Raw genomic sequence first — 15673 nt, 5'->3', positions numbered from 1 at the left:
CTGGGCAGTTCTGGTTCATATCTAACCTTGGCCATGAACTTGCGAGCTGGCCTTAGTCATGCCTCTCCCTCCCTTCTCTTCAGCCCACTACGCTCCATCTGTAATATGGAGATAATATTGGCTGGCAGGCCAGCCTTACAAAGTTGTTGCAAGGATTATCAAGACCATGTCATGCAAAGCGCTAGGAGAACTTTGGGAGCTTCTTATGGAGAGTGCTAAGCAAGAGCTCATGGTGAGGCTCCCTTACCTGATTTCATGGAGTTTGACAGTCTCATTGATGATCACAACAAGGATAAGAGAGAGCAAACCCAACAGCCAGGAGGCCATGGGAATGTCATCCATTTTGTAGGTCACTGGAGACTCGAGGTTCACCCAGAGCTTCAGGTCCAGAAGGGTCTGGATGACTTGGCCCAGCAGCCTGCCATTAAAAACAAAGCAAGACTTGGAAAAACATAGAAGGGGCACGTCCAGCCTTCTGTCCCAGGGCTCTCTCCTCCACTCTGCATCCTCTTCCACCAGCAACCAGAGTACAACCTGCCAATGGGGAAAGGATCTCCTAAGGTAGTGAACAGCCTCCACAGAAAACACAGCATCATGGGGACAGGCATACCCAAGTGGGCAGCATCTCCAAAAGAGGTCGCTTTTCCTGGAGGAACATTTTAGAAGTTTGGAGTGGGGTGATGACAGTCTCATGGCATAACAGCCAAGCCAGAGAGAGGGACGTGATGATATCCGAGGCTATGGGAAGGAAGAATTGGATGTCAAGAGCCAGAAAAACATAGCACTGCAGAAATGCACACAGAAGAAGAAAAAAGACTGATGCTTCAAGAGAAGAGTAGACAGCAGAAGATGGAATAATTTGAGATATAGACAGGGGGAAAGAGAGTCACTTAGATGAATCAGAAAAGGATACTCACACAATGACAACTGTCAGAGTCCACCAGAAGTTAGTGAAGGGGCTTTTCTTCCACAGTGGTTTGGTACGATGGACGTGGGTGACAGAGATAAACACTGTGAAGAAATACCAACAGGTTGGTTTTTTATAATGTGTGGACTTGCCACAGATACAGAGGGCACAAATCCCCGAGTGTGTGGTGGTTTTTGAAGCTCATCATCCAAAGCCAATCACAAGGTAACCTTGCTGGGCTTTCAGCAAAAAAAGAAGAAGAAAGCAGCCCAGTGATGTTTCCAAAACCCAGGATAGTCCACCATTGACTGGCAGCCCCTGACTCCACACGCTCTCCACACAATTATCTAGCGCCCCATCTGAAATCTTCCTGCCTGTTTTTATGCAGTTAAACAGCCAAGGGTTGGGGAAGACTAAGCCAATTGCTCAAACTGGCCAGAGAGTCCAAGATGTTTGGTTTTACATCTGCCTTCAGCTGGGACATCGATAAAGCTCCCAATCCCTGCTGCATGCATGCCATGGCAAGCTGGAAGCACACCCTCCTTCAGTACAGCAAGCAAGGAGGAATGGAAATCTCTTACCAGTATGTAAGACAATCATCCCAGCAGTGAACTTCTGGGCCAGGAGAAGGATGCTGGAAAATTTTCCAAACCAATCGGGGGAGCTTTCTGCACTACTGAAAAAGCAAACATAGGGGCATCACGTGAGGTGGATCACGGTTCAAGGCATCAACAAACTCCATTTGAAAAAACTGGATTTCAGAGGGACTTGTGAGCTAGTCCTGAAATCCCGCAGGCTCTGTTAGTCACACAATGCAACCTCTTCCACTGGATTCCCAAGCCAAAAGTGGCCTTTCAAAAGCTATCTGGAGTTATCTTAAATCGTTGAATTGTTACCACCGAATTGTTCCCCCACCACACAGGCTTTCCACAGCTGTATTTGTTGCTTTTGCATTTTAAACTGTTTTTAAATCACCTTGAGGTGGTGATTTATGGGGTGATTAATAAAACACAGAGTTGGTGTTTTAAGACTTCTTAATAATTCCATTGCTGTTTTCTTTTCGGCTTTGCCGTTTTAATTACTTTATATTGCTTTGTTTAATTTCTTTGTTACCCTTCTTGAATTTATTTATAAAGAAAGAGTGTGTGTGTGTGTGTGTGTGTGTGTGTGTGTGTGTGTAAAACATAGCCTTAGTTTTTTTAAGAAGAAACTAAGTTTCTAGTCCTTATCAGCGTAGGGAAACCTGAGAGTACGGGCAACGTAACACAAGCCTGTATTCCATGACTTTCCACTCTTCTAGACCCATCTTTGGAAAAGCTACTAGAAACAACAATCTGTCATGAATGCTTTAGTTGAGATTCCTGCATTGTAGGGGGTTGGAATAGATGACCCTTCCAACTCTATGATTCTATAAACAACATAGTCTACATAATCCAAACTGTGCCACCCACAAACGAAACCTTAAAAGAAGCTGTGCTAAAACCATCCCAACACACATTTCCTCTGGGTGGACACCACTGCATTTGGGAACTTCAGTGGATAGCTGGACCCCGAGCGCCCGCTAACCTGTGCAGCATGATGGAGGAGCAGCCCGTGACATTCACATTGAAGGCAGAGGAGTTGAAGTTCGCACAGTAATCCTGCAGCATGTAGCCAAAGCAAACCAAGCAGGTGCAGATGGTGAGGCTGAATTTCAGCAGGAAGCAGAACAGGAAGTATTGCTGGGTCTGCAAGACATTGACGGGAAGGCCGGAGTGACTTACAAGAATGGGAGGCCAGGCCTCAGGCTTACCAGCTACAGTCTTGCGGAAGAGGATTGGGTGAGCACCCTCCTCCAGGGCTGCTCCTCAGGCCCAAACTAGATGGTCACTGGGATGTGTGGCTGCTGTTGGCGCAACTCTTCAACCCACCTCCCTCCCAAGGAACTTCTACCATTTTGCAGGACTACAGGGACTGTTGCATTATAAATATAACCAAATGTGGAATATGGGTATATGACAAGAGAAAGAGGAAGTCTGGAGATGAATCATCATCATCATTGAAAACAAACCCAACAACTCCAGGGCAGAAAAAGTCATGCACCACTCATTGGTGCCCTGTTTAGGGTTTAGAGAAGTTTTTAACGTTTGAAGTTTTATTTTGTTTTTAATGTTCTGTTGAAAGCCGCCCAGAGTGGCTGGGGAAACCCAGCCAGATGGGTGGGGTAGAAATAATAATAATACTGTAATTGTAATTATTATTATTATTATTATTATTATTATTATTATTAACCTCCCAGGAACAAGTGGAGGCACCAAAGGATGGTACCCTGGCCTGGCCCTCTCCCTGCAAGGGGCTCCTGCTACTGAGAGATCCAGGAAGAATCATCAGAGATGCTTCCAGTGTATGTTAGGGGCTAGGATGGTAAAACAGGAGAGGCCCCTGCATTAGGCGAGGTGAAGCCATTTGCTTCAGGTGGCGAGTCTGACCCCACTGGGGTCAGCCCTGTTGCCTTCACTGCTGCCGCTGTGCCCTCACCACCACTGCTGTGCCACGGTGGTAGTGCAGACATAATCACAGGTACAGTTGAGGTGATGGGGCTGGCAGCAGTGAGGGGGCAGAAGCAGGGACAAGAGAGGGGGCCTAGATGTGTGGGGAGGGGGTCAGGGCATTCTGCCTATAGCATCAAAACATCTTGGGCCAGCCCAAGACTGGATCCAAATAATCAGTTTCATTCAGGGAAACCTGGAGCTGAGGGTTGCTGACCTTCTGGGACCTGTGGGCACATTTGGAAAGCTGAGTAACCTTGATGGGCACCATAAGGTAAAGGGACCCCTGACCATTAGGTCCAGTCGTGACTGCCTCTGGGGTTGCAGTGCTCATCTCGCTTTATTGGCCGAGGGAGCCGGCGTCATGTGGCCAGCATGACTAAGCCGCTTCTGGCGAACCAGAGCAGTGCACAGAAACGCCGTTTACCTTCCCGCTGGAGCGGTACCTATTTATCTACTTGCACTTTGACGTGCTTTCGAACTGCTAGGTTGGCAGGAGCAGGGACCGAGCAATGGGAGCTCACCCCGTCGCGGGGATTCGAACCGCGACCTTCTGATCGGCAAGTCCTAGGCTCTGTGGTTTAACTCACAGTGCCACCTGCATACCACACACACACAAATATACTACAGCCACACAAGCATGCCTCGCAGGCACACACACACATCCTGCTAACAATTAAGGGGGTGGGCAGAGCCAGGCAGAGCCAAGACAGTCTCTACTAGATGGGAGGAGATGCTTGGGAGGGATGGCATCAATCAAGCTGGTCATCTCCCAAGTTTCATAGATGAACCAGTATATCAAGACAACCAAACATAGTGCCAGAAGAGAATTTGTCCAGAGCCATCAGAAAACATTCTGAACAATGTCCAGGAATGGATCATTCTAAAAGGGACTCCCTGACTTTGTTCAGTAGCAACTAAATATTCCCCCACCCCATAACATCTTGTTTCAGCCTATGGTTCACAACAGAAACATTAAACCAATGAGGAACCTGTATGCTCCATATTATGCTCCCCTTCTCCCACCTACTGGCCCACTTCTCTCAAAGGCACGTTCCTTTGAAACCCACCTTCTCTCTGTAAAGCAACAGGGATAACCAACCTCAGGAGATGTGAGGAAGGAAGCTCTTACCCAGGCATGAGACATGGCTCTGCCTTGAACCAAATAGGTTTGTTCTTACTTCAACAGCAAGTAAGAGTGCGAGTGAGCGAGGGAGATTGAAAATCAGGACCTGTTCTCTCACACCAGAAATGCTGTTGCAGGAAGCAGCATGTGTCTGAATTCCAATGGACTGGGAATCACGGGGGGGGGGGGGGGGGGGCAGAATGCTGTGTTGAGCTCAGATCCTGCTAGTGGGCTTCCCAAAGTCATCTGTTTGCCAAGATGCTAGACAGGGCGAGCCTTTGGCCGGATCCAGCACGGCTCTCCCTATGCTGTAAGCCCCAGTTCCCTCTAGCGGCAACGGAAGCAAGAATTCGCCAGCAGGAGACTGAGCCAACTTTCTTGCCTTGAGCAGCAGGAAGGCCCCTGATGTAGAGGCCAGACTCCAGCATGCTAAACATTTAGCTAAGCTAATTGCTAGCAAGATCTGCGGCATTGCAATCACTGGGGTGTCATGTGTCGGCAGCTGGTAAGAACATTACTTTCACACCTTCTGACGTTGCCACACGCGGACCCTAGTGAATGCCTATCCAATCGTAACCTTTTCTTACCTTTTTAGGAATGGAGGTCAGGTTCTTCCCAGTTGCCATGGACATGATGGAACTGTGAGGGGGCTTGCCCAGGAGGGACACACTTGGAAGAGGAAACAAAACTAGAATTAGCCTAGATATCAGAGCAAAACCACAACGGAACCTGCTGAGACTACGCACATGAAACCCCCATAATGCTGTATTGTGTTTAATGCTGTATTGTGTTTTTAATACTCGTTTGGGAGCCGCCCAGAGTAGCTGGGGAAACCCAGCCAGATGGGCAGGGTATAAATAATAAATGTTATTATTGTTATTGTTGTTGTTGTTGTTGTTGTTGTTGTTGTTGTTGTTGTTGTCAGCTAATAGGGAGGCCCTTTTCACAGTTTCTTCCTGTACTGTCAAGTCACTTTAAGCCAGTTCACAGTTAACCAGGTCACAACAGGCCTCCTCTCACTCGCTTATTTATTGTCTCCATATCCAAAAGACAGCAGAAGTCAGAGGCCAACACAGTTCCTGCTCAACTAGTGAAAAGAAAGGCAGATTTAAGCCTTGCAGCGGGGATAGGGGAAACCTGTGGCCCTCCAGAAGCTGCTGTTAACTTCCAACATTCCTGACCATTGGACATGCTGGCTGAATCCAATGATAGCTGAATCCAACATTATCTGTGGGCCGTAATGGACAAAAGCAACTCAGCACATCTTTTTTGCAGAGAGAGAATCTACAGGCCAGCACTAGCAGAGACGAACAGCGCTAGCATAGTCAACTCTCCACACCATGAAGGCTGATCCATATAGGCATTATGGACTCCACATGGTCTCCAACGTGGTGGCCAGAACATGAAAACCAGGTGCCCGCCCCCCGTGTGGCCCCATTTTATCTTAGGAAAGAAGTGGAACTCCTGCGAGCATCCCCAAAGTAGAGCATGCTTGTGAAACACAGCGAGAAACCTTACTCACCTTAGCAACGGGTAGCAGAAGCAGGAAAGCCACAAGATGTCGGTGGTACTGAGAATGGGGGGCAGCTGCCCCAGGCAAGAAAGGAACTAAGCAAAAGACAGCAAAAGGCACCATCAGCGGAAGGATCAGAAGACCGACCGGCACCCACCAGCAAGTCATCACACCCATCTTGTAAAAACAAGATGGCGACTAAGAAGGAGAGGGAGTCCAGAGCAGGGAGCTCATGCCATTGGATCCCAGAGGGTCCGTGAAAGAACTCGTTTGTTCAACAATTTTGCATATTTGTTCATTTTAGCACACCACCTTGGGTGCCATGGCAACAAGGAAGTATATAAATGCAAAAACCAACCGATTAAGGAGCCAGCAGTTGCTGCCAGACACAGAATGCGGTGCACAGGATTCCATTGCCTGGGCAGCACTGTACTGCTTTTTATTTTCATTTTTTTTTTTAAATGAAACATTCTGCTTATTTTAACATAACTCCTCCAGGCCTTGTAGCTGAAGACATGATAGGAAGTTCTGTTTTGGGAGGTGAAGAACTGTGTGTGGCTAGCCTCTGCTAAGTACTTGGAGAAGAAACACTCTCAAAAAAAAACCCTTTATTTTGAAAACCAGAACAAAATTAGAAAAGCTAGTACACTTTGCCTTCCACGCATATACTATTCCAAATGAAGAATTTGGGGACCATACATTTACCATTACAAGATGCTCCACTGTACGCTTTGGACCTCAGCTAGAATCAGGGCAGCCTTCCATGACACAAGGATAGTGAATACTGCTAGCAAATATCCAACTTAAGCAGCTTCCTTTGGGTCTCTCCTCCTCTTAGATGACTTGCAAGACAATCAGTCCTTTCTGCTTCCTGATGCCATTCAGAATAACTCACCTGGATTATGACCAGAGTCAGCTGACACTGGAGGAGGAAAAGGAAGCATTTGCGAATACCGTAAGTTGCATGCCGGGCCTAAAAGAAAGCATATATAAAATGGATAGTATGCAAGGTATGAGTAAATAGATTGTCAAGGATGAGTGCAGTAAACAGATCCACTTTTTAAAATATGGATGAAAACTGAAAGCTTCAATTAGGTTTTCTTTTAAAAGGAAAGAAAACAGGCTGGAACGTTCTGTCCTGCCAAATAGCTTCTCTGCATCAAGAAGAAAAATAAGGATGGAACAGTTATTTTATTAAGTCTGGAAGCCCAAACAGATGCTAAAATGTTACCATCGTGTTTAAATGATGGAGATTGTCACAACTGTGTTACTACCAGCTCAAAAGAAAGGGGGCTTACCTGTTCTATAAGTCTGATGAGCCCAATGGTTTCTTCCGGATAAATAGTCAGGGAGCACGATAGGCTGTTCAGCTGGCCAGACAGCTGGAGAGGTGTGAGCTCATCGGAGATACGGGTCATGTTAGTGCTGGTGGCGTACCCAAACGTCTCCCAAGAGCAGCGAGAAGGGTAAAGAGGATCCAGGGCTATGCTGCACAGACAATACTACACAGGTTAGAGGAAAACATACTGGGGAGTAATAAGCCAGGTGCACCCAGCCAAACACCTCGGGGTTACAAAACTGATCTAAAATACGGAGGTGTCCAACAATATTGATGCTTTTTAAAAAGTGAGCTAGTGGGCTACAGATTACTTTCGGACCATCCACAGCAAGGCCACCAGCTCTGCAGGGAAATGTCCCGAGACAGGAAATCAGAACAGATTGGACTGAATAAAGAACTCTGATCATAACAAAAGAACCACTAGGAAAATAGGGGTCCACTCAGTCAGCAGTAAGGAGCATTGTAGCCTGATCCTTTTATTACTTTATCTGGTAAATGTATACCCCACCTTTCCAAAATTAATTTGAGGCAGCTTACAGATAATATATAGCACACGTCACATAATCAAATAAAATCAGCAAAAACCAAGAAAAAAATAGATCAGCATAAAAGCCATGGTAAATGAAACCTGCTTTTATAAAACTCTCTTGTTTAAAAAGCAACTTTGAGGATACTTGGCCCAGCGTGTGAAATTTTGCACTTCACCAAGTACAGGAGGAAGAGCAAGACAGAATAGTGAGAGCCGAAGGAGCGGCAAGAGCATCTCTGAATGATAAGCCTTCTTTGATTTTGGGAGTGGAGGGTGAGCCTGGGCCAAGCATCCAGCCTCCCTGCCACCAAAATAATTCCCACAAAATTATGCATCTCTATTTCTTCAAACAAACTCTGCATCATTCATTTAAAACCCTTTGATTTTCAGAAGGTGCTTTTAACAGAACGAGCTTGATGGATGAATAAAGCAATAACAGCTTGAGGGCTCAAAATGGTCTCTTTTGCCTTTATCTAAATTGATTGCAGCACCTGCTTTGACCTGCTTTCCTCTCTGCTTCTCTCCCATTCCTGCTTTGCCAGAAGAGCAGAAGATTTTATACCTTTGAGGACGGGGTGAGGAAACTGGCCTTCCAGATAGTTGTGGTCCCAACTCCAGACAGCGGGGCCAGTAGTCAAGGAGAGTGGGATTGTAATCCCCATTCCTTTTTAGGAGACCAAGAGCCACCAGTACGGAGGAAGATTCTCATATGCCACATCAGAGATTCAAACGATGGCACCAAGTCCAACACTGAGCCATGTGTTTTGCAAAATGGTAGTAGGCAGAACATCCTTTCCCAGCAACTCTGTGGCAAAGGTTGCCGTTGGAACAGATGTTCCTTATGCAACTATTTCAGACAACACCGGGCTCAGTGTGGGATTTGTTCTAAGCAGTTTTGTCAAAAGCCCTGATGTGGCACAAAAGGTATTTCCTCCACATTGGTCTGCTAAAGGTATTGCCGGGAGGTATCAGATAGCGGTAGTTTTCTACCCAAGGAAAGAAAAAGAGGAGTGCTTTTCAGGTCTCCCTGGGACTCTGTATGGGGATGCAACGGAAGAAAATAAAGAAAGTCAACACAGAAATGGAATCAGGATGAAGGAGTGGTATGAATGAGGACAGACTGAGCTTCTCAAAGCCAGAAACCCAGAGTCTGGGTGCATCTGACCCATGGGTAGGCAAACTAAGGCCCGGGGGCTGGATCCGGCCCAATCACCTTCTAAATCCGGCCCACGGATGGTCTGGGAATCAGCATGCTTTCACATGAGTAGAATGTGTGCTTTTATTTAAAATGCATCTCTGGGTTTTTTGTGGGGCATAGGTATTCATTCATTATTATTTTTTCAATATATAGTCTGGCCCCCCACAAGGTCTGAGGGACAATGGACCGGCCCCCTGCTGTAAAAGTCTGCTGACCCCTGATCTTACCTGATGTCGCTCTGAAGGAAAAGGCAGTTGTTGCGCAAGTTGGCAGAGCTGCCGAGGCAGCAAGTGACCTCCCCGTATTCCTGCATGATCTTAATCATCTCACACATAGCTGCAAGAGAACCAGGAAAGGAGTTAAGTGTGTTCACACCCTCTTAGTTTTCACCCAGATCTCCCCATCTCAGCGATAAAGAATCCACTAGCCTGAGCTCCACTTACTTTCTGGGGTGCAATCTGTAAACAGAGGAACAAGCAAAGGCACGTTGTCAATATTCTGCAGGTGGGGCCTCACCTGGTGGATCCCACGTGGCAGTTTGGCCTGGAGTGAAAGAAGCGGCAATTAAACAAGCCAAGGAGACGGTTGACGAGGGTGAAGGCTAACAACAAGCTCAGGATGAATCAGATTCCCCACAGCTGGAGTGATAAGGCAGAGCAATGAGATTGCTCTAACCCCTGTTCATTGCCGGATAAATTGGGCTATGTTAGGAGGAAGTGCAAACTGACATTTGCCAGAAAGATTTTCATTGCCATCATTCACTGACTTGCTCTTAATCTGCCCAAACAAGCTACACTCTGCCCTTCCCAGATGTTACACAGCCAGTAGCATAACTACACACAAGTCTCACCTTACGAACACAACGCGTTCCCAGGAAATCACCCATTTCTCCGTGGTTTCCCCCTGAAATGGCTGCAGCCAATCAGCAAAAGAGAGACAAAATGGCGGCCACCAACCAGCAAAGCACAAAAAAGGAAGGAAGCCAGCTCTTTGGATAAGCAAATCTGTGAAGCGTATAGCGAGGCTTGGGTAGGTAAGTGAAATTTCAATAGTGAATGTGCAGACAGCGGGAGAGCAAAACCAGATTAAGAGCACAATTCTTCTTTTAAAAATCTGTTAGTTACCACCAAATATTACAGTGTATAATACAAATTACAACAGATTAAGAACTTCTCTGCTCACACAGATCAGAAAGAGAAAGGTTTTTCCTTGTGTAAATTACATAGACTAGCCATCCGTTATAGAAAGTAATCTTCAGAGTGCAAAGTCTGCAGCCCTAAACATGATTTATGAGGGGAAATGAAGGCAGCCAATAATTTATGGGTAAATGTATAAATGATTGGGCAGAAAAAAGTTACTGTGGGTCACTCAACGCTAAATACTTATTGAAGGCCTCTAGTTTAGGATGACACACCACCAGTAAGAGAGAAAGAGAGATTTGCAAACTAGGTGGATGAGAGGTTCAAATCCCACTGAGAATTGAAGCATATTAAATGTAACCCTTTCCATGAGCATTCCTAAGATGAATGAAAGAGATCAGTTTGAAGTAAAGAAACTAGACACTTCAAAGTAGCATCCTGGCCTTCACAGATGATAGTATTACTTCTCTCTCCAATAATCCACCCCACCTCTATTCTTCTGGCATGTCAGTTCATGGTACTTAAACTATCATTTTCCCTTCTTCTGAAGCATCAGCAATGGATCCAAAAGCCCATTTTATCTCCTAATCAATAACTTTTATCCTACAAAGTTTAAGTTGCATTATCTTTCATTTCGCTTTAAGGAAGATGGCAGCAATTTAGGGGGGGGGGGAAATACTTTGAAAGCAAGCATTGTTTTCAATGTTGTGGTATTTCCCCCAGTGTTGTATCCCCCCCCCCCCCCATTGTTTGGTGATCTGCTAAAGAATAACATGTGCCAGCACATCACAGACCATGTCAATTTTGAAACACTCCCCACAGTGTGTGACCCCAGCTCGCTTGCTCAAGTTTAGTGTACCCCTATAAATTCACTAGCTTAACTCGTCCTGCTTGCATTCTTCCAGCAGTGGGCAGTGCTGCAGGGCAGAGCCACAGAACCACCCTCTCAACACCAGCAGCACCTCAGCTTACCTGAGACAGGGCTGGGGCAGCAGGAAAGGTGAGATTGTGTGGACGCACTGGCAGTGCTCCCACTAATGCATCCACCCTAACTCCAACCTCACCTTTGCCCTCCTCCCCAGCCCTCTCCTGGTAAGCTGCAAGGATGCCCTCACCACAGCAGCTACCTCTGCATCCTTAAACAAAAAAAGTTGCTGCCTCCTGTTATATAGGCTTAATCAATTAAGGATTACTTAAGGAAGCGGACTGTTAGGGTGCAATCCTATACACACTCATCTGAAAGTAAGTGACCTAAATGGAACAGACTTCTGAGTAGACATGGATATGATTAAGCTGTAAACGGCCTCTCAAGAGGTTTAGAGAAGCAACAACGGCCATCAAGTTCATTGCTGGGAGATACAGTCAAACGCTTTGGGTTCCTAAGTAAGGATGTCCTGCTGTCAGTCTCACCCTATTGCAATCCTCCAGGAAGCTGGGGATGTCACTGTCGGTTGGCTGAAAGCTAATGAGGTCGGAGTGTCCTTCCTCCTCCATCAGCAGAAGCCCCTCTGCATCTTCTCGGGAAACTGGCAAGGGCAGAGAAAGAAAGCAGTGTTACGGCTTGGAAGGCTCACACCAAAACGCCGACACAAGGCACACCCCCGCCCCTCATGTGGCTTTGTGACAGCCTGGAAAAGCAAGCTTGGATTTTCTGGGTTCTCCTAAAATAAGAGGTGTTTTGAAAATGACTCATCTAACCAGAGCTGTCAGTATCAGTTCAGAACTTTGCTGAGTTTTAAAGCGCCTGCCTCCTTCCTCCTGTGCCGGAAAAGACCGCAAAAAGAATGTACTACGTGGAAAGGCTGAAAATCAGGACAACCATATCCCAGCAGTGACAAAAAACTAAACAGATGTGATGGGCTGCAGCAAAAACCTCAGGTATCAAATTGGACAGAAGGGGCACAGCTTCTGCATATAACTAGGCTTGTCTTAATGTTTCCAAGAAAGGTACCTCTGCCTTTGAGAACATGGAATTCAACAGGCAAAGCTTTCCCCATCCAGATGGGGAGAATTTCACCAGCTGAATGCTTGTACTGTATATGACATTATTTGTAAAGCCTTGGTGCCCCTGGCTTTAAGGCTTTGAGAAATTAAGGAAGTGGGACTGTCCCATAGAACAGCTATTCTAAAGTTTGGCCTGGCTTTAGTAATAGTGCCTGTCTTGCTGACTGTAAATCTCATGGGTTTGGTTCAATCGTCAGATGGATTTGCTTTGAACAGACACTTGCACTGCAGCCACCATTCCCCTTAGGGCAATTTGCTCACCCTGCTGTAGATCATCACGCAAGGAGCCTGCATGGCTGGGGCTGGAAGGAGGGATTTCGGAACCAGGCACATCTCCATTGGGTGTCAGGGATATGTGGCAATTCCAGCCGGTCTCCAGACCCATCTTCTCAGCAAACACCTGTGGAGGAAAGGCACTATGGTTGCAGCCAAAGTGGGAGAAACATAGATATATATAAAAACCCAGGAATAATCTTGCAATCTGAACCAGCCCTAGGATGAGTGGGGTGGCTGTGCCTTTGACATGGCCGCTGCAGGAACGCTGAGAAGTGGTAGAGTAAGCCAAGGGAAAGCCTACCTTGCTCTTGAGCTCATCTTCCAGGGAGAAGTAGACAAAACGAATGCAGGCATTGACAAGTCCCTCAATGAGGCGGACGACATCTGATCGGGCCTGATACTGGGACGAGACCATTCCCATGAAGATCTGGCCGCTCAGAGCCTGGATGCAGTCCTCCTTCTCCATCGCTTCCCCAATCCCTTCTTTGGGCATGTGAAGAAAAGGCAAGTGTGTGGAGGCAGGCCGAGATGCCAAATATATAGAGACACAGAGGAGGAGTAGGCCCAGGAGAACAGAGACATACCCATAAAAGAGAAAGACACACCGAGAACGCCGGGGGAGAGAAAACAAAAAGTTGCCCATCACTTCTAAGCGGTAGCAGTAAAAGCTATACAAAGGGCGTGTTCTACTTAATATAGCCATGTCATAGAACAGGTATAGGCAAACTCCGGCCCTCCAGATGTTTGGGACTACAATTCCCATCATCCCTGACCACTGGTTCTGTTAGCTAGTAAAGCGAGATGAGCGCCGCAACTCCAGAGTCGTCCGCGACTGGACCTAATGGTCAGGGGTCCCTTTATCTTTACCTATGTCAGACTTAAGATTCTCTCCCCAGAGTCAACCTTTAGTCTTTGTGCTGATACTTCCCATCTATTGAAAGCTATGCAGCTCCCTGTGAAACAGGGCAGGTCAGCCTCCACTGCAAATGTAGGGTTGACTAAGAACAGATTCACATGTTGCCTAACATTTTTATTTATTTCTAAATCAGGTATGTTAGTGTACCCCACCCCACCCATCCCTCAAATAATTATTGTCCATGCAAGAGGACAATAAATGATGGGAAACAAGAGGCAAGTTGAGGAACAGAGGAGGTCTGTTACCTATAGCACAGCATTAAAAGCTAGTAACAGAATGCACACAGGAATGTCACCATGTTCTTAATTCCCATTTTTATGCCATTTGGTGAAAGGTAGAGGTAGGATTGGGAAGGCTAACCATCACCTCTTCTCAACAAGCACCAATATTAAGTGAGAATAAGCAAGTCAAGGCTGGAAGATTCGGCCTGTGGTCAGTCAAATAGACAGGCGGGGCATCTGAATTCGTCCTTACTGATCTGCTCAAGGACACTCAGAGGAGCTTGCCTGGCTGAAACTAATAAGCAGCAAGAAAAGAAGGCAATCCGAAGAAGCTGGATCAAATGAGCCCTCTTTTCTGATGACAAGGCAGCCTACCCGAATATAATGTGTCAAAATTTAGACAAGCAGGATTCTTCCGCAATTGGCAGGTCAGATGGGGACAAGGTTGAGACCTTGAATAATGAGGAAACATAGAATTCCTGATGTGATGTGGAGATCAAGGCCAATGAGGTGTTTATGCAGTCATGGAGCTTTCCATACTAGGATCACCGTTAAAACATAGAAAACATAGAAAGTAATCTTTCAAACAGTTAACCTCCAAAAGAAAATTTCCAAAAAGACTGGATTAATAATAGTCAACACCATTAAGATTCGCCCTTTTTCATTTGCTTGCTCAAAAGTAAATTATTTAGCAGAGGTTCTCCATTTACAAGATATTTTTCTTTTCATTTTCTTGGTGATCGCCACATGGAAGGCACTGTGATGGCGCAAGGGTCTCACCAGATTTACTTTCCACATCACATCATTGTGCAAAACACATTTGAATTGTTTGATTCAAAGCATCTACACCCAACAACTGGGTTTTTAAATCCTATGGGTTACGTCCAGAGCTGCTGTGCCACATGCACAGCAGACGTCTACTTATGCAATGGAACTTCCCCTTCCCCTGCAGCCCCTGTTGCATCCTCAGATGTGCTCCAGAGGGTTGGGGGACACTCAAGAGCAGATCAGGGGAGTGGAGAGGAAGGGGGAAATCCCACTGCAAGAGTGGAACTCATCTCACACGGAGTTGGATACAGCCCTCAAACTTCTCTCCTAAGGTCATTTTTCCATAACCTTGTGGTATCCCAGGTGTCCATCTTGGAGTCACTTAAAGAGTGTCCTGAGATAAAATAAACCAGCAACAAACCAAAGCTGGCGGAGCACCGTCCCAGATGCATGCATGGAAGGATCTGCAACAGAGGCAAGGCACCTACCATCAGAGCTCCAGCTGTTCCTCCGGCTGCTCTGCTTGATGGGCGTCGTCCCAGGGAGATCACAGGACGTGAAGATGGCACTCTGCCCGGGGACCTGCACTAGCTCTATGCACTTCCCATTGAGCTGGGAGGACAAGGCGCAGTGCATGGGCTTGTAAGAGAAGGCGGAGCAATAGCCCGAAAGACAGGCACGCTGGTAGAAATCCAACACTTTCTTCCTGAGAGCAAAGAGAGAGAGAGAGAGAATGACAAAGCCCCCCAGAGATACGTTACGCACAAAATAGTCTCAACGTCTGCACGCAACACATGCCTGGCTAGTAAAACTACTGCCCAGACTCATGCTTTTCAGGGGCAGAATCTACTGGAGCTGGGAGGAGGCAAGGAAGCGGCTTCTGTTCATTCCTTATCGAGTATTTTGAAGCATCTTTCCTTTGATACTAATGGTTCACAGCCCTTGTGCATCAACCCCTTCCACATTTCTCATGGGTCAGCACTTGTTTCCCCACGACCAATATTCAAAATTCATTCACATCTGTGACAGTTGTGTGTGTACGCTTGCAATGCACACTCCTGCATAGATATACATTCTATATGTGTATATATGTATGTGTGTATATATACACATATAAATCTTCACAGACACTTAGTTGTTCCTGTACCTGATATTGATTATGTAACCTTGCATTTAGTCTTTTGGCTAAACTTTATAAGTTCTTTACAA

General features: G+C 46.3%; 1 protein-coding gene across 8 annotated transcripts in view; it reads right to left on the bottom strand.

Annotated features, from left to right (window-relative positions):
- Positions 1-15673, bottom strand: part of TMEM94 (transmembrane protein 94) — a 69258-nt gene that overhangs the window by 4543 nt on the left and 49042 nt on the right. For 6 of the 8 annotated variants that reach the window (XM_079965887.1, XM_079965890.1, XM_079965888.1 and 3 more), the window contains 14 exons: positions 14953-15170; positions 12861-13042; positions 12545-12683; positions 11690-11805; positions 9584-9683; positions 9368-9476; positions 7373-7562; positions 6970-7047; positions 6084-6169; positions 5149-5230; positions 2474-2634; positions 1489-1583; positions 918-1011; positions 248-418 (listed from right to left, as the gene is read on the bottom strand). In XM_079965887.1, the coding sequence (XP_079822013.1) occupies positions 248-418; positions 918-1011; positions 1489-1583; positions 2474-2634; positions 5149-5230; positions 6084-6169; positions 6970-7047; positions 7373-7562; positions 9368-9476; positions 9584-9683; positions 11690-11805; positions 12545-12683; positions 12861-13042; positions 14953-15170 (1821 nt within the window). The remainder of the gene's footprint in view (positions 1-247; positions 419-917; positions 1012-1488; positions 1584-2473; positions 2635-5148; positions 5231-6083; positions 6170-6969; positions 7048-7372; positions 7563-9367; positions 9477-9583; positions 9684-11689; positions 11806-12544; positions 12684-12860; positions 13043-14952; positions 15171-15673) is intronic. The other 2 variants (XM_079965885.1, XM_079965884.1) reach the window with 2 other exon arrangements.

The sequence above is a fragment of the Podarcis cretensis genome (genome assembly GCF_951804945.1).
Source record: "Podarcis cretensis genome assembly, chromosome: 2".
Taxonomy (NCBI): Eukaryota; Metazoa; Chordata; class Lepidosauria; order Squamata; family Lacertidae; genus Podarcis; species Podarcis cretensis.
The sequence above is the reverse complement of the archived record's forward strand: the minus strand, read 5'-3'. Positions and strand labels throughout refer to the sequence as shown.